General features: G+C 43.6%; 1 protein-coding gene across 1 annotated transcript in view; it reads right to left on the bottom strand.

Annotated features, from left to right (window-relative positions):
* Positions 1-21,282, bottom strand: part of Ptpra (protein tyrosine phosphatase receptor type A) — a 40,693-nt gene that overhangs the window by 12,467 nt on the left and 6,944 nt on the right. The window contains exons 4-11 of the mRNA XM_028878540.2: positions 11,299-11,389; positions 8,481-8,557; positions 6,359-6,395; positions 4,905-5,002; positions 3,106-3,225; positions 2,130-2,296; positions 1,355-1,490; positions 74-223 (exon numbers count right to left, since the gene is read on the bottom strand). Coding sequence (XP_028734373.2) covers positions 74-223; positions 1,355-1,490; positions 2,130-2,296; positions 3,106-3,225; positions 4,905-5,002; positions 6,359-6,395; positions 8,481-8,557; positions 11,299-11,389 — 876 coding nt within the window. The remainder of the gene's footprint in view (positions 1-73; positions 224-1,354; positions 1,491-2,129; positions 2,297-3,105; positions 3,226-4,904; positions 5,003-6,358; positions 6,396-8,480; positions 8,558-11,298; positions 11,390-21,282) is intronic.

Raw genomic sequence — 21,282 nt, 5'->3', positions numbered from 1 at the left:
GGCGCACACAGAATTAGCATTTTCCCAGGCTGTGTGGTTCCTTCAGTCTGGAGGTTACCCAGCTTCAACTCACCTTAAACTCCTCCTCTAATCCGTTGTTGCTAGTCCCTGGGATCTTGTTATAAATTTTTTGCAGGTGGGTTTCCAGAGAAGTCACTTCCAGTTCTGTATCCCCATACAGATAATGCTCCAGAAGGGCCTGGTATATGAAGACGTATTGCATCTGAAATATGAATCATACAGAGGTCTGAGTCATGAACAGCATGGCCCTGGTGGCACCAGATCATTCCTAGTGCCATCTTTACTCAGTCTCCTTTTCCTTTGATTTTAGTAGGGATAAAGTGATTCATTCACACTGTCCCAACACAGAGAAGCAGAACCTGAAATGCATGAGCTCCCCTGGAGGTGCTTAGCTTGGGAGACAGGGTCCTGGACTGCCAGATTCTACACTCCAAAGAGTCTGTCAGAAACTGGGCACACACAAAGGCTGTGAAAGTCTGCAAGGCCTTAGACTCCAGCCTGCCTCCATCTCATGTCTGTGCCATGACCACAGAGTCCACATTTTTGCTCTTGGACTTGGCTGCATCATGATCATGGACCCTGGCATGCTGGCATACATTAAAAATGATTCTCTTATCCATAAGGTCCAGTGGGAGTGATAGCTGCCTTCCTGTTTCCCCCAGCCACAAAGCTACCACCTCTTCCTCTATGTGTTATTTCTTCTTGCTATTTATTATTTATTTATTTATTCATTCATTCATCCATTCATTCATTTACTGAGACAGGGTTTCTCTGTGTAACAGCCCTAGATGTCCTAGAACTCACTTGGTAGCCCAGGCTGGCCTCAAACTCAAAGATCCACCTGCCTCTGCCTCCCAAGTGCTGGGATTAAAGGTGTGTACCACCATGCCCAGCGTTTTATTTCTTTTTAAAAATATTTTTATTTATTTTCTGTGTATGAGTGTTTTGTCTCATGTATATTTAAGTACCATGTGCACGCCCAATGTCCACAGAGGCCAGAAGAAGGTGTTGAACCTCCTGGAATTGGAGTTATAGATAGCTGTTAGCTGTGAAGAGGATGCTGGGAGCTAAACCTGGGTCCTCTGGAAGAGCAGCTAGTGCTCTTAACCACAGAGTCACCTCTCTAGCTCCCATGCTTTGTTTCTTTAATTATGTGGCAGAAGGAAAGAACTTGTAATTTGTCCTCTGACCAACACATGTCATTCCATATTACGCGCACGTGTACACACACGCATACACACTATGTGATGTTTATATGAACTGAAGTCCTCAGAGTAGGCAGATGTCCTGGCATTGGAAAGTCCTTCCCTCGCCTCACCCACAGATCACTCACATCTGTCTGGACCATCTGGCAGCGCTGGGCCCGGATCCGGCTCACAAAACCGTAGACATCCACTTTCCGTTCCGAATGCATCATGTCCAGCATGGCGTCGATGACAACGAATGTACCAGTGCGCCCTACACCTGCACTGTAGCCAGAGAGCAAGGGGTGAGGGGGCGCCAGGCCTAACCTGGAGGAGCGGGCAGGGAAGGGGGGCACAGCCTCAGGCTTCCTCCAGGCAGCTAAGTTCTAATTTCCACTGGGGTGGAGCTGGCACTGCCCCAGAGCCAATGATCCTACTGTGCTGGGAACTCCTGGTCTCTAGTTATCAGGGCCTGGGTACCCTGGTACTTCTAAGGGTCTCAAGGAGGCAAGGGTACAGGGCCAGCACCTGACCAGTCACTTGACTTCACAACTGAGTCTCCACTCCTAACCCTGGAGGTATATGAACTCAAACAAATATGGCAGCAGGGTGGATCTGACCTCATGTACTGTCAGGAGTATATACTGAAAATGATGGGGACCAGTGAACAAACTCTCCTGTCACTACAAATACTGCTCCTACAGGTAGGCAGAGCCTCTGGTTCAAGTCTTCCTCCACAGTTAGTTCAGAATCAGAGAAAGCGCCTAACTCGCCTCTTTCTACAAGTCACGTTCTCCACCCTAGACTAGAACTTGAGGATTCTCTCTGGCTGCTGCCTGGGGCCCCAGCTGTGGATTTCTGGGTCAGCCTCCTTGGTCAGGATCCAAGGGGGCAGAAAGTGGGCAAGGGTTAGGCCACACTGACCTGCAGTGGACCACGATGGCCCCTGCGTACTGAGGGTTACAGGCTTTCACCTTCTTGAGGAACTTGAGCATGCCAATCGGGGTGAAAGGCACCCCAAAGTCTGGCCAGCTGGTAAAATGGAACTGAGTGATGAGGCGCTGTGGTTTTCGGTTGGTCACGTCGCCCACCTGTGGAGGGAGGAGATTCTGTGTGTTTGTTCTGACAACCGGAGGAGGGCAGCACAAGGGGAGGGAAGGTGTAACGGAGGTCGTCAGATGATGGAAAAGTGAGGAGTACCCAGAGAGCCCCTAATCACAGACGGAGAATCCTGCCCACACAACACAGTGGGCTGGACTGCTACTATTATTCTTGGTCTACAAATGAAGGTGAAATCAGAGAACTGAAATGACCTGATCTAAGCCCAAGAACGATTACAGTCAACAGCAGGGTTAGACACAATGCAGGGCTCCTGGTTTTGTTTTGACAGGATCTCACTCTATAGACCAGGCTGACCTCCTAGTCAGAGAACCTCCTGCCCCTGCCTCCAAGTGCTGGGATTAAAGGTGTGCGCTACTACACCCAGCAGGGCTCCTGATTCTCGATAACTCCTCTTTCATAGCACCCCAAACCCCAACTCCAGCTCGGGCCTCCAGGGTCACTCTGGAAGGCTTACAACAGTCACACCACACCCTTGGAGGTAGACATCTTTAGAGAGGTGAGCACAACACCCAGAAGGCTGCCCACTTCTGAAACCTCTCTTCACACTGTCTGGTCACATTCAAGGCGATCAAACTTCACCTAACAGGTCCTCTTCCTCCCAGCCACAAAAACACTGCTCACTGAGCTTTGACAGAAGTTCTTGGAGGTCAGAATCCACACAGGTCATGTACTATGAAATTCCTGACACCCGAGTAAGAAGAGGTACAACCCAGACCTTCCCAGCCTCTTAATGGTCAGCAGATCCTCCTTGAATGCTGGGAAGGGCAGAAGACTGTACCTGCTGAATGCAGAATTTCCGTACTGTGTAGTCCACCAGCACAGTCACGTCCTCGACAGACACGCGGACGTTCCCATAGGTCCAGCAGCCTTGGTCTGGCCAGTACTGGGCACATTTACACTATAAAGAAAACAGACACACATCTCTCATGCAAGACTGTCCTGGCAGATGTAGTAAGGGGACTGAGAGAAAAGGAACCGTAACGCCTGTATCTCCTCCGTCAGCTACAGGTTCAGTTACTGTGACTTACTTTCTCTTCAACTGTCCCCAGCCTCAGTCACAGATCCACCCATCTTCTCCACTCCTACCCTCAGCTGAAGGTCAGGCTTTAGGGGCAGCCTGTGTGCAGGAGGGACTGGCGGGTTTCTGGGGCAGAGCTGCTGCTGCAGGGCGCCCATACAGACCACTGGCTTGTAAGACCAAGGTCTTCCTGTCGCTGAATCCTAACAGCTTCCAAGAGCCAAAGGTCCTCTTAGAGCATACTAACAGAAACCCCACCCCAAACCACTCTTCCTCTTCCTTCTTGCTTTGGTTTTTTGAGAAAGAGTTTCTCTGTGTAGCCCTGGCTGTCCTGGAACTAGCTCTGTAGACCAGGCTGGGCCTTGAACTCACAAGAGATCTGTCTGTCACTGCCTCCCAAGTGCTGGGATTAAAGGCCAGTGCCACCCCCACTCACCCCAAACTACCCTTCTAAGCAATGTGGGGTTGCTGAGCAATACACCCAAATCCCATAATGGGTCAAGGTGACAGAAGACCCATCCTTGAGAAAGACTGTCACGAGTGATGACTTATCTCTGTGGGCTGATCTATGGCCCAGTGTAGTGGTCTGACTGAGAATGGCCCCCACAGGCTCATACATTTGAATGCTTCGTCGTCGTCATGGAGTGGCACTTCTTGAGAAGGCGTAGGAGGTGTGGTATTGTTGGGGTAGGTGTGGACTTTCGGAGGAAGTGTATAGTGATATTGGCTGTGTTTCTTATTTAAAAAGATGGTTGGTTACTTCTACAGAGGTGTGTCACTAGGGGAGGGCTTTCGGGTTTCAGAAGCTCAAGTCAGGCCCAGTGGCACTCTCTTCCTGCAGATCCAGATGAAGAACTCTCAGTTATTTCTCCAACAACACATCTGCCTGTGTGCCACCATGATGATAATGGACTAAACCTCTGAAACTATAAGCAAGCTCCAATTAAAAATGCTTCTTTTTTATAAGAGATGCCTTGGTCATGGGGTCTCTTCACAGCAATAGAACAGTTACTAAGACACCCGGTTTGGCACTGGCTATGGCCCAGCTACAGAGCTGGTCAGGCCACAGAAGAAACAGGAGCTGTTAGGAGCTGCTGGCAGGACTTGTTGTAGGCTTCACTTTCACTGGCCTCCTGCTGGCCACACCCTCATCAGGGACTCTGCTATATTAGGGCTCCCTCTATCAGCTTGACAGGACACCAAAGGCTTTAGGGGTGCTGCAGGAAACCGAGGGAATGAGGGACTAGAGAAGCCGAGGGGAAAGAAAGTCCCCTTCTTTTCTAGCTAAGGCACACTTCTTCCTTCCTGTTACTTTGGAACTAGAATGAGCTGTTTTAATGCCAGACATGGTAATGTGCCATGGACACCACTATCCCCTGCCCTGAGATTCATCTGAGGTTTCCAGGCTACAGGAAGAGGCACAGTAGCCTGTCTGGATGATCTATTAGTACAGCAACCACAAAAAGAAGGCAGCTAGGCTCAATCTTAGAGCTCCAGCAGAGCAGACCCTCCACCAGATTTGCCTCTATTAGGGTCGTGCTAGTAAATTTTCAACTTACCTCCTTTCTCTCCTTCAGGTTGGTCACCATAACGATGGTAGCTGTGTTTTGTTCCCAGATCATTCTCCAGAAATCATTCACTGTTTCTTCTTTTGGTCCTAAAGTAGCCAAGAGTGAAGAATGGAAGAGGAAAAACTATGCTAGGAAACAGAGACTAGTCATTCCTGGCTTTTGGAATTCTGTGTCTAAATCTCTTCAGGGGAATTATCTACCCTATTTATCCATTCATCCACCTGCTAACTGAATATTCTCCATGTATCCACCATGTATGGACCAGACACTTCATCAGGAGTGTGGCCAGGAGGCTCCAAATAGGAAAGAGCACAATGATTTTCTAAGGGTTAAGGATTAGAAGTCATGACTGCTTACTGATGACAGTCTAGACAATAACTAGCTGTGGTATCTACTCTGTCCTGTCATACTCTGGAATGAGTGTCATCAATCCCCAAAGGGTGGAGTGACCTGCTCAGGCTGGAATTCAAATTTACTTTCCATACAGCCTTTCTCAGAAAGCCACAAGAAATTTCTAAGCAAAAAAGAAGCTGTAGACAATGTGAGAAAGATGGGATTTAATAGTGGAGAGGCTAGAAGAATTCTCAGGGTGTGGTAAACAGAAGTTTTAGCAATCAAATTGCCAAGAGATAGGGATCTGCTATGGAACTGAAGGTTTTTAGGAAACTCCTCAAATGTACTTAAAACAATTAAACCTCGGGAGGTAAAGGAACCTGCAGCCAAACTTGATGACCTGAGTTCATTCTGTGTGACCACAGTAGAAGAGAAATAACCATTCAAAGTGGTCTCCTGACCTTCATATGTATTCCACAGCATGTGTGTGCTAATGTAGCCAGTGCTCTTAACCCCTGAGCCATCTCTCCAACTCCAGAGGACTTTTTTAAAAAAGGACCTTTTGGTACTAAGTCATCAAGATGAATGTCACTGGTTGTAAACCTGTAGGATATATTTCTTTCTTTCTGTGTATGCGAGTATGCATGCACATGTTCATATGTGTTTGTGTGCACGTACATAATTCTGTAGAGGTGCATGTGTCTGCCTGTGGGGGTAAGAAGTCAAATGAGGGTTTCCTTAATTGCTCTCCACCAAATAAATATATATATATATTTGAAGACACTCTCTCACTAACCTAGAGCCTATTAACTAGACAGGCTGGCTAGCCAGTAAGTCTCTGGGACCTTGCGGTCCCTGCCTCCCTAGCACTGGGGTTGGGTACACGCTGTCATGTCTTTTAGAGCTAGGGATCTAGACTCAGGCTTTCCCATTTGGGTGGCCACCACTTCACCAACTGCGCCATCTCCCCAGCCCTTACATTTCCTTCAGGTGGTAATATAGAGAAGAGCTACTGTATTTTCACTATTTCATTTAGTATTTGGGCAGAATCCCATACCTCAACCTACACGAGACCATGGTTAAGCTCAAGAGGAAAGAACTGCTGTTACCTTGTGCAGCAATGAATTTGTTCTTTTCTTGGTAGCCCTGGGTGGAAATGGATGAAAAAGAAAAGTGAAACCCAAAAGTCGGCAGGAATGATTTCTCCAGTCAGCCTCTCAGCCAATTAACACAGCCTCCCCGTAAGGTCTAGGTGATTCACAGGACTTCCCAATACAGAAATCCCGGAAGGGTTAGGTTTGGAGAGAAGATTAGAAGAATATAAAACCCAAATGGTCTAGGCAGGCTTCTCAAGGTGAAGATTAGTGAATACTGGTGGGAGAGTATTCAGAGACTAACCCCTGGTCTAGACCATTTTTGATGCTTTACCAGTAGCCAACAATGTGGGTTTTGGTGTTACGGGGTAAGACCTCCCGAGGTAGAGCAAATAAGGGGGTTCTAGTGATGGAGCTGGATTGGAATTGGGAGGATCAGGCATTTTTTTTTTTTTTTTTTTTCTTGAGGATGCTTTACTCAGATGTAAAAACTTTTCAGAAACAGCCAGGTTTGACAATGAGCTTCACCATTAGTCAGTGGGCGGCAAGGAGCAACGGAGACTGGGGCCCCCATTCAAACAGATGAGGAGCCTCCTCCGAGAAAACTGTCTTTTTTCTCTGTGCAGACAGCAGTAAGATGGCAATGGGAAGCAGTCTTGCTGGGACACCAGGTCACACCAGATACTGGTGAAGTCAAAGGAAGGACCCAAATCTGAGACCCATTTCCTAGTCTAGCTCACACAAGGGTAGGGAGCTGCTTCCTAGCAGAGAAGCAAGCATTTAAAATCAGCAACAGCAGGCTTTTTACAACTTTTTTGAGAACAGGAATTTAGTTTTCAAAAATGTTTTTATATTTTTGGTTGTGAGCCTAGCCTTTGATGGCTGAGCCATCTCTCCAGCCCTCCATAAATGTTTTTAATCATCATTGCAACATGAAAATCAAGATGGCCTTAATTCAGGAGGATCAATTCTGATTCACTTCTAAACCTGTAATTAAAGCTGATGAGCTCTTAAGAAACATATTAAGCACATCATACTCCTGGCTTTATAAGAAGCCATTGTTAAATTCTCAATGGAACACAAAAATAAACACAAACGTACACATGGATGTGGAAGCCAGCCCCAGAGTGTTTCCTACTCTATTTTTACTAGGTGTGGATAAGTTACCTCCATAAAAGAGTACCCACAATGATCACCTAATCAATAAAGTGTAACAGAAGGTAAAACCACTAAGGGAAGGATGAAATGTGGCTCCTTGGCACCTTCATTGTCTCTGGGTTCTGAAACCTGAGTCCCAGCTGGTTGTGTAGGTGGAATTTACACTCTTCCCATAGAGAGAAACTTTGAAAGACTTGCTATGTGCCCTCAGGCATCTAAAGGTAGAGAGGAGTTAGATCTCCTTGTCTAGACTGGAGTCTCTGGTCAGTGAGTCAATGGCCTGTTTCATGGAGTCCTGTGATCATTAGCAGGTGAGATAACCTTGTGCTCCCCATAATGTAGATCTTATCTACTGTTTCACCTTCACACTCAGGGTCCTGGGACTACTTCCCTTCCCTCAGGCCTTACTCACAGTGGACTGGACACATCAGCCAGGCATCAGCCAGGCTTACTTGGTAGCTGGTTTTCTTGTCTTGTTCCCCCTTATTTTTACTACTGAGGGTAAAGCCTGCTTTTGTTTGTAGCATTTGAAAATGCTCAGAGCTGGAGAGATGGCTCAGCGGTTAAGAGCACTGGCTGTTCTTCCAGAGATCCTGAGTTCAATTCCCAGCAACCACATGGTGGCTCACAACCATCTGTAATGAGATCTGGCATGCAGACAGAACACTGTATACATAATAAATAAATAAATCTAAAAAAAAAAAGAAAGAAAGAAAGAAAATGCTCAAAAAGGGTTCATAGAAACATACATCTAGACTCAGATTTCTACACTGGAAACCTTAGGAAATGATGAAAGAATAAACAAAAAATATATTTTAAATTACCCAATATTAAAAAAGAACTGGCCACTTAAAAAACCAGATTTGTTAGGAAAAGCCTGTGGTGGCAGTCTTCCTCTTAAAACGCAGCTGGGAAGGAATCAGTAGACCGCAGCTAACGGCTTTTCACGGGATAAGTGAGAAGAGCGCGGGTTCCTTACATTAATGAAGGAAGCGTTGATGTAATCGGAATCTGGAACCCCTTCAACAGGTGACAGGTGTACTCTAGAGTGGTCATCTAGAAAAAAACAAGCAAGACGACGTTCACATTTCAATGAATCCAATTTTGTTTCTTACTGTCCCTAAAGCACAAGCCCAGATGCCTGTGTCTATGTGACTGAGATATGGCATTCTAGTGCTCTTTTTATTTTGTTTTGTTTTGGTTTTTTCGAGATAGGGTTTCTCTGTGTAGCCTTAGCTGTCCTGAAACTTACTCTGTAGAAAGGCTGGTCTCGAACCACCGATTCGACTGCTTCCTGAGTGCTGGAATCAAAGGCATACACCACCACCAACTGGCTCTGTTTGTTTGTTTGTTTTGGTTTTGCTTTTATATAGTCTTACTTTGTAGCTCAGGCTAACCCAGAACTCCCATTGTAGCGCAGGCTGCCTTGAACTCATTGCAATCCTCCTGCTTCAGCCTCTTGTCCACAACATTTTTTTTACATTTCTTTTGTGTGCACCTGAGTGTGCACATACGTGCTTGTGCTTGTGCTTGTGGAACTCAGCTGACAACTTCAGAGTCAAATCTCTCCTGTGTGATGAGGGTTCTGGGGATCGAACTCAGGTCACTAGGCTTGGCCTTTGACCTCCGAGCCTCCCTGCTGCCGCCAACACCTGCCCTTTAAAAATGTTACTTAGTCTTAGCACTCGGGAGGCAGGGACAGGGAGATCTGAGTTTGAGGTCAGCCTGTCTGTACAGTGAGTTTCAGAACAGCCAGAGCTACATAGAAAAACCCATCTCAATTTTTTTAAAATTTATGATTACAGTATATATGTATTTGTGTGTTTGCAGATGGTATGTGTGAGTGCAGGTAGGTCTGTGCCGAGTGTGTGTGTGTGTGTGTGTGTGTGTGTGTGTGTGTGTGTGTAGGTCATTGGATAACTTTCAGGAGTTGGTTCTCTCCTTCCACCATGGGTTCTAGGGACTGAACTCAGGGTGTCAAGAATTTTTACCTGCTGATCGAGCCATCCCACCAGCCCTCAACATTATTTTGCTTCTATTTATGATTATTATTGAATATATGTGCATGATGTATGTGTGGGTACATATGCCACCTCGTACATGTGGAGGTCAGAGGACAGTTCTGTGAAGCTGGTTCTCTCCTTTCCCATTTATGTGGGATCTAGAACTTGACCTCAGGTGAGTCAGCCCTCAGTGCTGTCTTTAATGCCCTCAATCTGTAAACACCTCCACTATTATCAGGGTATTATATTATAGCTACAATAAAGAATATTCAACATCTGATAAAAAGGCAAGTGTTTCTTGACAGATGACCTGACAATATATTAAAGTTAGAGGAATGTATACTGTACAATATACTTACTAGATATAAAAAACTATGTGTACATACACCACACCCACATGTATGCATACAAATAAGATTTGTAGGTTTCACCAATCATACCTGCATGGGTATTTTCAATATTTGTTCATTTGTCGGTAAATGATATATAAATATTAACATACTTACTATGCACTAGGAAATAGAAACGTTTTAACAGGATGAGGGCCTGTGAGGTGGCTCAAAGGGAAAAGGGGCTTGCCGCCAAGCCTGACAACCCAAGTTTGACCCAGAGCACAGGGCGGAAGGCGAGACCCAGCTCTGCAAGCTGTCTTCCAACTTCCACACGAGCACCATGGCAAATGTGCGCCCCCCCCAATAAATGTAATGAAAATTTAAAAAGAAGTTAAACAGATGAATTTTTTAGACAAGATTTATTATTACGTGTTTCAGATTTCCTGGAGTTGGAGCTGCAGATGGTTGTGAGCCACCATGTGGGTGCTTAACCAAATCTGGGTCCTCTGCAAGAGCAGGAAGTATTCTTAACTGCTGAACCATCTCTCCAGCCCCAAACGATAAATTTTTAAAAAGCCAATATATAAATACAGAGAAGTTCAAATATCTGTCTCATATCCTCCTGGGTTATGCATACCCCATTACACAGACTTAGAAAAATGTCTGTTAGATGAGATCAACTGATTATCAGTGGCTAACGCTGAGAAGGTGTTATCTTTAGGTTCAAAGTGAGTCCCCAAAATGGCAGTGCTTGTTGGCAATGTCTGAGATGACAATCTGGACTGAGTAACAGAAGGACTGATACTTAAGCTCAGCATTCCTCAGAAATCCTGTGAAGTTGGTTTCTGTTAGGAAAAGCTGGTATCTGATCCCTACAACAACTACCTCTGGCAATGGGCAACCTGTTCTGGTTTAACTCAAGTCAGCCTGTAATAGATCAAAGGCCCACCCTAGTTCCCAGGCTGTTGTGGCCATACCCTGCTTCCCACTCCACTAACTCCCAGACTGTTCTGACTCCACAGCCCCTCCACTGCTACCTGCTTCCCTCAGAACTGGTAAGGCTTCTCCCTGCTCTTACTGTTTTCTCTGAACCCGAGAGACAGCCTTGGCAGTTTGAGGAACTAATGCTTTCTTTCTACCAGTGGAGTGGTGTGGTTTCACTGGGCCCTTGCTTACAGCTAAAAAACCCACATCACCTACTTTCTGCCTGGTCCCATGAAGCTGCCCTGCCTGGAACAGGCTTGCAATACAAACTGTGATCCATAGCATAGTCCTACCTGACTGTGAGATTGCCTGGGGGCATGGGGGGGCATCCATGCTCTTTGAGCCTTAAGGATGAACCAGTCTTCTTTTTGCCCCCCCCCACCTCGCCGTACCAACCCTAAGATTCTTCCCATCCTCAAAGAATCTATCTAGAGATGTAGTTTCAGATCACATTCCAAGAAACCCTATAAACACTCACAAGGCAGGATGTTTACATATCGATTTTTTTCCTTGTTTTCCTCCTTGGAGGCAGCCTCACAGGTGGCCTGGATAGGACAAGCAGGGAGAGCCTGAAAGTTTAAGAGAAATTAAAGGAGTTATTAAGAGGGATAAATACCAAGCAGGCACTCTTTTTACCAAGCCCTGTTCTGGTAGTAAGTTCTGTCTTTTTGGGGGAGGAGGTAGGGAGAAGAGAAGGGGAAGACAGATCTGGGTGAGTATGTACAGCTTAACACAGGAAATCCACCTTTCTCTTACTTAGCTACAAGCCCTAAGAATTCAATACCAAGAATCCACAAGAGGAGGATGCATGTTTGTTTGTTTGTTTGTTTTTTAAAGGATTTATTTATTATGTATACAGTGTTCTGCCTAAATATAAGAAGAGGGCGCCAGATCTCATTACAGATGGTTGTGAGCCATCATGTGGTTGTTAAGAATTGAACTCAGGACCTCTGGAAGAACAGTCAATGCTCCTAATCACTGAGCCATCTCTCCAGCCCTGGATGCATGCTTTTTATATGACTATTATTTAGTTAGGGCCTATTACAATGCATGATCAAAATGGACTACCCTTGCAAACTGGGAGTCGGGATTATAATGGGAAAACAATGGGCCATTTATTTATTTATATTTATTCATCTGCTTATTTATTTATTTATTTATTTATTTATTTATTTATTTATGCCTCCATGCAAAGACAAGACGAAACTCAAGATGAACTACTCCGGGCACTTAGCTGATGCAGAGCCTCTTTAGGGGTCTGTCAGAGAGACAAGGCACCCAGCCACTGGCATCATATAGCAAGGAAGCAAGGAAGGTGGGCACCATTCTCACAGGGGTGTGGCAGCTGCGAAGCCGAGGAGTGGGATCAGGTGTCACAGAATGGTCATCACTTTTGGAGCAACTGTAACTCAGCTGGCACAGGGAATAATGCAGGTAAGCACAAGCTGTCTTGACATGAGACAGCCTGGTTGTATAAACTTGAGTAAGTCTGTTAACTTTCTCAGCCTATGTTATCTCACTTTTAACACTGAGAGAATACTTTCCACATAAGGAATAAGTGATATAATGCCACGTGTGGTACAAAAACAGGTTTCAAGAAATGAATTTTATGGAAGTGTGATGCTGAACTTTATCTGAACTGTTCACCTCTGTATGTTCCACATATTCAAAACAAAGAAAACAAAAACGGAACTAATTTAACTTGGATAACTGTTCAGAAGAATGAATTTTTATGGGCTTTAAAAATAGCCTTATTTTTTGATTCCAGCAGCTTTACTTCTGAGAATGTACTCTAAGGAAACATAATGCCTGTGTGAACTCATGTCCTTCATCATCTTTAGAGTGACTCCATACTGACAACAACCCACAGTCTTCATTCACCAGCAGGGACCAAGGGAGCAGATTACAGTTCATGGACGGATTTTCATTCACTCTTCTAAAAAATACATGTTGTGTACTGATTAGGCTAGGTATATAGGAAACAATGCTGAATAAAACATAATTCTTGCTCTTGTGTACAACATAAACTTGTGGGCAACATCAATATGTAGGTGTATCTCAATATATGTATATATATGTATATACACACACGTATATATGATATATAGCATGATAAATGTAATAAAAAGCAGAATGCTATTAGACAAGGTATCAGAAAGAGCCAAATTTAGATCACAGGTAGGTGTCTGTGGAAGGATAAGGTAAGAGGTACTATTTCAGGAACAAACAGTAGTATCTGTGAAGATCCAGAGACAAGAGAAGGTCCCCTGCATAAAGACCTGAAAAGTCAAAGTGTGATACAAAATAGGCTGGTGGAGATGGCAGGATGAAGTGGGATGACAAGAAGTGGGGAGATCTTGGCAAGGTGAGACTATGCATTTTCATGCAGACCCTTTAGACAGGGAGTTTGGGTCCTAAGTTTATGAGTAAACTCATCGAAGGCTTTAAAAATGAGACTAGTTTACATGATGAAGAATACCACTAGCTGGGCATTAGTGGCACATGCCTTTAGTCCCAGCACTCGGGAGGCAGAGCCAGGTAGATCTCTGTGAGTTCGAGGCCAGTCTGGTCTACAGATTGAGATCCTGGACAGGCACCAAAACAACACAGAGAAACCCTGTCTTGAAAAAAACAAGCAAACAAAAAGAATACTCTGGTTGCTATTTGGAAAATAAGACTGAAGAGAGTCAAGAATCAAAACATGGAATGGAAACAGGTAAAATGACGTGGTAGTTTTAGTAAGAATGGCCTCCATAAGCCAGGTATGGTGGCACACACCTTTAATCCCAGCACTCAGGAGGCAGAGGCAAGCAGATCTGAGTTTGAGGCCAGCCTGGTCTACAAGAAGAGTTCCAGGGCTGTTACATAGTGAACCCTGTCTCAAAAAACCAGAAAAAAAACATGGCTCCCATACACTGATATATTTGAACACTTAGTCACCACTTAGAGTGCTCAGTGAAAAGATTAGGAAGTATAGCCTTGTTGGAGGAAGTATGTCCCTGGAGGTGGGCTCTGTGGTTTTAAAAGCCCATGCCAGGCCTAGGCTCTCTTTCTCAGGCTATGGATCAGAATCTAGCTCTTCACTACTGCTCTAGTGCCTGCCTGTATACCACCATGCTCCCCGTACCATGATAATGGTACTAAACCTTTACAGTTTTCAGACTAAACCTCTGAAACTGTAAGCAAACCCCCAATTAAATGCTTTCTTTCATAAGAGTTGCCTTGGTCATGGTGTCTCTTTAACACTAGAACAGTGACTAAGACAGGTGACAATATAAGGAAGTGAGATATATCCTGGAGTTAGAATCTCTGCATTTGGAGAAAGCAAGAAGTGAAGGTAGATTGGGGGAGAAAAAAAGGAGTGAAGGAGAGCTCTCAGGTTTCTGAGAAATAAATTAAGAATGGTCAAATGAAGGAAAAGTCAGCTTTGGGGCTATTAATTTTGCCAAATAAAAGATGCTTTAAGGAGGGAACAAGGCTATTTCCTGGGACTTGCACAACAGAGGTATAAATTACACTGTAAATCTAAAGGCAAGGACAATCAGTCTCATAGTCTACTTGCTCCTTCCTGACTCAAGAGATTTCAGAGGTCAAACCCTAAGACGGGTAATTCTCTAATTCTCTTTGACAGCAAGTTTCCTTTTTTTTTTTTTTTTTTTTTTTGGCCTTTCTGTGTGTCAACTCTTGCATACAGGACAGAGCACATATCTGATACTGGAATTTCCCAATTCACTTAGACTTTCATCTAGGCTAGGTTTCCATCCCAGGACAGGACAGGTGAAATGCCAGCTTCTTTCGTCCCCAGACTAACCCTTTTCTAAGATTCCTGTACATTTCTTTTCTTAGATGATAGAGAGCAGAGGGAGTGAGAGCAAGATTATTGTATTAGCCAAGGCTGGCCATGAACTTGTTATGTAACCGAAGATGACCTTGAATTCATGATCTTCCTGCCTCCACTTCCAGAGTGCTGAGATTAAAGGAACCCAGGGCTCTGATGCAAAACAAGTAGTCTCCCAACTGGGCTATATCCCTAGCCCCCACAGATCACAATCTTTAATATGGAAGGGTAATGAATGACAATGATTGCCACCTTATAGTCCTGTCAGGACCGCCCAAGTCATGATGGAGAAAAACCAACTCTCTCCAGGTGGGTGAAGCCTTTTAAGGGGGAACAGCTGGAAGCAACAGAACATATAGGGCTTGTTCTGTCTACATCAGGACAAAACAAAGGGGGCCTCACACTGTGAGACAACAGCTGGCCTAACTCCTGGAACGAGCAACAGAACTGAATGACTAGATAACGTTACACTCTCTAGAAACACTAGGTAGCATCAAAGACCATTTCGTTTCTTAATCAAACCTTAAGTGGAACCAAGACAAGGTACCTCAACATTTTTTAAAAGGTGCATCTGCCATCCACTTTAACTTCCAAGTTCATTCTGGTTCCTTTCACCCCTTCTGATCTCCTCTATCTCCTTTCACAGGTAAACTTGGAGCTTACCATTATCTTATGATAAATTGTATCCCACCTATTACATCCTCATTATTATTGCTCAGTGTATTTTGTGATGAAAATGGAAGTATAATAAAATGCTACCGTGCTTTTCTTTTGGCTCAGCATTATGTTCTGTGCCGGATAGTTTTGTGTCAGCTTGACACAAGTCATCTGAGGGGAGGGAACATTGCTCGAGAAAACACCTCCATCAGGTCCGCTGTAGGTGAGTCTATAGGGTATTTTCTTAATTAGTGATTGATGGTGGAGGACCCAGCCCATTGTGGTGATGCCATTACTAGGCAGGTGGTCCTGGGTAAGTAGAAGAAAGCAGGCTGAGCAAGTCATGGGGAGCAAGCCAGTGAGTACCACTCTTCCTTGGCCTCTGCATCAGCTCCTGCCTCCAGGTTTCTGCCTTGTTTGAGTTTCTGCCTTGACTTCTCTCAGTGATGAACTGTGACTTGGAAGTTTAAGTTGAAATAAACCCTTTCTTTCCCAAGTTGCATTGGTCATGATGTTTTATCAAAGTGATACTAAGACATGTTTCTCAAGTCATTCAGACTGCTGTTTTTAATTGGCATTTGTTCTTTTTGATAAATGTCATAATAATTTTGCTTTAGTCTCTTAAAACAATATTTACTTTAGTTTTATTCACATATATGTATGCTTGTCAAAGTATATGCAGTGTGTGTGTGTGTGTGTGTGTGTGTGTGCGCGCGCGCGCGTGCTTACCCCCAAACTGGCCAGAAGATGGCACTGGATCCCAGAGAGTTAGAGTTAGAATAAGAGATGGTTCTAAGCTGTCTAATTTAAGTGCTAGGAATGGAACTCAGGTCCTCTGCAAGAGCATGATGAACTCTTGATGGCTAAGCCATTGTTCTAAGCCCAAAACTGTTTTTCAATGTAACTTTGCCTATTTACACTACCAGCTATGACAGAATAGGTTCCATTTGGTATCTTCATCCACATCTGCTACTGTCATACTTTAAATGTATTATTAATTACAGCCATAACTTACATTTCTATCTTACCAACAGGGTCATCATCATTCCAGTTCACTGGTTAAAGGGTTTCCTCCTCTAGGCAGTGCCTCATCTAATGTTTTCTCATTGTTTTACTGGACTGTAATTTCCCTTTTCTTTCTTTCTTTTTTTCTTTTTCTTTTCCCTTTCTTTCTTTATCTATTCTGGATACTCACAGTTGGCTGTGAGCTTTCATTTTCTTTTACGGCCTCTAGTTATCAACAGAACTTTTGTATTGTATGTAGTTAAATCTTTCACTTTACCAACATTTCAGCTTGAGAAATCCTTTCTTATGTGAAATCATAGGTGTATTTTCCTATATTATTTTCACACTTTACAATCCTGTCATTTAAACCTCAATATCTATGCCAAATGGAATTGGTATTTGTATCTATATGAGACAAATGACCTACTTCATTTACTCACATTCAGTTGTTCCAGTACTACATATTGTAAAGGCCATTGTTTCCCCAACCAATAAGGCAACAGCATTTCTGTGATGAACCTGTTTCCACTTATACACGGGATCTGCTCTTGGTATTTTACTGCACTACTCAGTCTGTCTACCCCAGTGACAGCATCCCACTGTCTTACAAGGACTCTCTGTGTCTGCTAAGGCAGTTCTCCTCACCTTGTTCTTCTTCTTCGGGATTGTCTTGGCTAGTCTTGACTCTTTCCTCCTCCATAAAAATTTTAGAATCAGCTTGTCAAGTTCCACAAAAAAACCTGTTGGGATTTTTATTGGAATTGCATTGAATCTGTGTATCCGTCTGAGGAGAACTGGCATCTTCACACACTGAGCTTCCTAACCCAGAGATTTATTTCTTAACTAGTTTAAGCTGTTTCCCTTTCATGTGTGCAAACATTTTTATAATTTTCTCTGAAGATTTTGCAAATATTTCGTTAGGATTATTCTTAAGTACTTTACATCTTGGATACTAATATAAGTGATATATTTAAAAAGTATTAGATTTTTATGGCCTACATACAGAAAGTAATTTTTAGGCTGTTTTTATATCTGATAATCTATTTCTGGAGTCTGAATTTTTTTGGAGACAATATTCATAGTAAAAATTTCTTATTTTATCTTTGGCTTCTCATCTTGCTTCCCTGTTCCGTCAGTGATCTCCAGAACTTGCTGAAATCTCAGTTCCCCGTTACTGTCAACTCTCCCTTCAAGTTCTCTCACCTCAGCCACCAGCACCCTCCAAGGTTGTCTGTAACAGTTCTATTGAAAGAGCACAACAACCAAATACATAATCTCTTTTGCATTTTCCTTGCATTAAGTAATACAAACCCAGATGACAGCAGGTGCCTTTCCTACAACCCTTCCAGAGTGCGGCCACGGTGAATACCCAAAGCCCTTGTTAAATTCTTGTTCATTTCCATGGGATTATAGCTCATCAAGGTAACTCAAATGTCTGTTCAGTCCCACTGCATGACATAAATGTCTTTTTTTTTTTTCTTTATAAAAGGCTTATTTATCACATATACAGTCTCCTGCCTGCAGGCCAGAAGAGGGCACCAGATCTCATTACAGATGGTTGTGAGCCACCATGTGGTGGCTGGGAATTAAACTTGGGACCTCTGGAAGAGCAGCCAGTGCTCTTAACCTGAGTCATCTCTCTAGCACCCATAAATGTCTTCTTTACTTGATGCTCTAAAAATTAAGTTGTTACTAAATGTAGGGGATACCATAGAAGGACTATCCACAGGTTTTGATGATCTCACTGGCTTTATCTCTTTCCTCTTCTCTTTTCTCTTGGGAACTAAATTTTTTCTTTCTTTTTTGCTTTCTTTTCATCTTTAAACTTTGAGCAGTTTTAGGAAACCCAGAAAGAGGGTTTTTAATGTGTTAACAAATTCAATGTTTCTTCCAAAGACAAATGTTGGTGAATAAAAAAATTCCAGTTTGTAACTAAGACGAAAGATATAGCCTCGAACTTCCAACCAACAGGGAGTCGTGGGAATAGTGTCCAGATTTTCTTAAGCCTGTCAAATACCCTAAAGAGCTGTCAAGTCCTACACCCACTGTTCCCTCGTCAGGGTTAGTTACCTGTGAGTCAGTGTCTTCCCAGAACAACACATCTGGTGACACACCATTTCACAGTGACCTGACCACAGATGTGACTCCTCCATTCCAAATGCAATACACCCACCAAAGCACACTACAGGTCATGAACTTCATTTCTTAGATCTAAAAAAATCACCACCACCTACTTAAAAATAAAAATAAAAAAGGAATATAAAGCCAGGTGTGGTGGCACATTCCTTTAGTTTCAGCACTTGGGAGACAGAGGCAGGTGATCTCTGAGTCTGAGGCCAGGCTGGTCTACAGAGTGAGTTCCAGGACAGCCAGGGCTACACAGAGAAACTAGTCTTGAAAAAACCAAAAAGCAAAAACCAAAAAAGAATATGCTTATTCTAGAAGTCCAGTAACACAACAGAAAGCAGTTCCCTGTTAAGTTCTTCCTATTTTCCACACTCCTTTGTAGAACCAACTGTTAGCATTCAGCTTCTCCCAGACTTGAATTAGCATAACTAAACATGTACACAGGTATTTACAGATATTAAAAAAACAAACTTGGGGTCTTGACATCCACGTTTATCTGCAATGTGCTTTCTCATATAATATACCTTGCTATGTCCATATGTTTATTTTGTGACAGTGAGGAATTTCATGAAGGTTATAAGAAATCAAGTCAGTTAGTTATTTGGTAGACACTACTGTACTGGATACTGCTGTAAACTAGTGTGAGTGTGTGTGTGTGTGTGTGTGTGTGTGTGTGTGTGTGTGTGTGTGACTTTGTGTTGGGGGCGCATGGCATACATGTGAAGGCTATAAGAAATCACCAAGTCAGTCAGCTATTTGGTGGATACTACAGTACTGCATACTGTTGTAAACTAGTGTGTGTGTGTGTGTGTGTGTGTCTGTGTGTGTGTGTGTGTGTGTAAACTTATGTGTTATGGCACACATGTGGAAGTCAGAGAGCCTATTTCCAGGCCAACAAAAGTTCTTTCATTCGACAGCCTTCTTCTTCTTCTTCTTTTTTTTTTTTTAAGATTTATTTCTTTAGTATGTATATGCAGTGTTCTGCCTGAATGTATCCCTGCAGGCCGGAAGAGAGCACCAAATCTCATTACAGATGGTTGTGAACCATCATGTGGTTGCTGGGAATTGAACTCAGGACCTCTGGAAGGGCAGCCAGTGTTCTTAACTGTTGAACCATCTCTCCAGCCCTCAACAGCCTTCTTTTTTTTTTTTTTTTTAAGATTTATTTATTTATTATGTATACAGTGTTCTGTCTGCATGTTTGCCTGAAGGCCAGAAGAGGGCGCCAGATCTCATTATAGATGGCTCAGAGCCACCATGTGGTTGCTGGGAATTGAACTCAGGACCTCTGGAAGAACAGTCAGTGCTCTTAACCTCTGAGCCATCTCTACAGCCCCTCAACAGCCTTCTTAATGGCATAATTTGTCATATCATAGGGGTTTTACTTTTGTTTTAATTAAAAATAAAACATTATAATATATTAGCTTTCAGTCCTTTCCATTCTGGTAATTTTTTTTTTTTTTTTTTTTTTTTTTTTGAGACAGCATCTCCCTATATACCTCCCAGGCTGGCCTCAAACTCAGAGATCCACCTACTTCTGCCTCCTGAGTGCTGGGATTAAAAGTGTGTGGTGTGCCCAACTCATTCTGGCTTCTGAATCTTTCTGTCTCTTAAAGGGCCTTCTACACCTGATGATTCTAAAGCAGTCTTCTAGAACAGCGGCCATGTTTGCTGCTCACCGTCCTTGCCTAACTAAGTGGTGATGCCTAACAATGCTGTCTAGACTCTCTTCCCCAGGATTCCGAAAACTGGGAAGAAGTGGAGGTTCCCAGAGGAGGGCCCAGAACCACCAAGGCAGGGCCTATTCTGCTTGAGGCTTGGTACTCCAATCAATTTCGTGAGTTTGCCAACAATGCAGTGTCTTTTTTCGCTGTCCTCCACCCCTCAATTTACTTGAGTTCTTGATATACATGTATGTGTGTACATTTGTTCATGTGTGTGCAGGGGCAAGTGTGTGTGTGGGGTCAAAGGATAAGTTCCTGTGCTGTGTTATTCTTCAGGAGCTATCCACCTTGTTCTTTAAGACTAGCTGGTCAGAAAGTCCCAGAGGTTGCCTGGCTCCACTTCCTCAGCGTGGTGGATACAAGTGTTCTGGGCCTCTTTACGCTGGTTTAGGGAACAGAACTTGGGTCCTCAAGCATTTTACTGACTCAGCCTTCTCCCCAGCCTGACTTCCTACTATTTTGTTTGTTTGTTTGTTTGTTTGCTTGCTTGTTTTTTCAAGACAGAGTTTCTCTGTGTACTAGCCTTGGCTGGCCTTGAACTCACAGAGATCTGCCTGCCTCTGCCTCCCGAATGCTGGGATTCAAGGCGTGCTGACTTCCTACTTTTAAAGCCAGGACAATAATGACATCTTCACTATGTTCCTAGTGGGATCTCTAGCATAGTCCTTGCTCTATGAGACACTGGTGAGGAAACCACTGGAATTGCTGAAATGATATGGAAAATGGGAGGCAGCTAGCTCAAGTCACTTTAGGGGACCTACCCTGTTAGAGAAAGTGCCACTTTTTACCTAACACCTAAGCTTAGGTCATTTTATCCCTTTAATTAGAGTACAGTTAGGCACCTGTTAGGTCAAACCCTGACTAAGCACATCCACACTCATATACTGTGGCCCTGTTTCTCCATCTTAAGAATTTACAACACATTTATTTCCTTTGGTAACTCACACTGGCAAAGGGAAATACATCTTTTAGGATATACTGGTCTCTGGCCTTGAGATAACGAATTTCTGGGAATCCAGAGTTTCACTATGACATGTTACTTACAATGGAGCATTTATAGGCCAGGTAAAGGAAGAGGTTCTGGCCTAAATTGGCCTACATTAGGGGATAT

Source organism: Peromyscus leucopus, chromosome 4, assembly GCF_004664715.2.
Source record: "Peromyscus leucopus breed LL Stock chromosome 4, UCI_PerLeu_2.1, whole genome shotgun sequence".
Classification (NCBI taxonomy): domain Eukaryota; kingdom Metazoa; phylum Chordata; class Mammalia; order Rodentia; family Cricetidae; genus Peromyscus; species Peromyscus leucopus.
The sequence above is the reverse complement of the archived record's forward strand: the minus strand, read 5'-3'. Positions and strand labels throughout refer to the sequence as shown.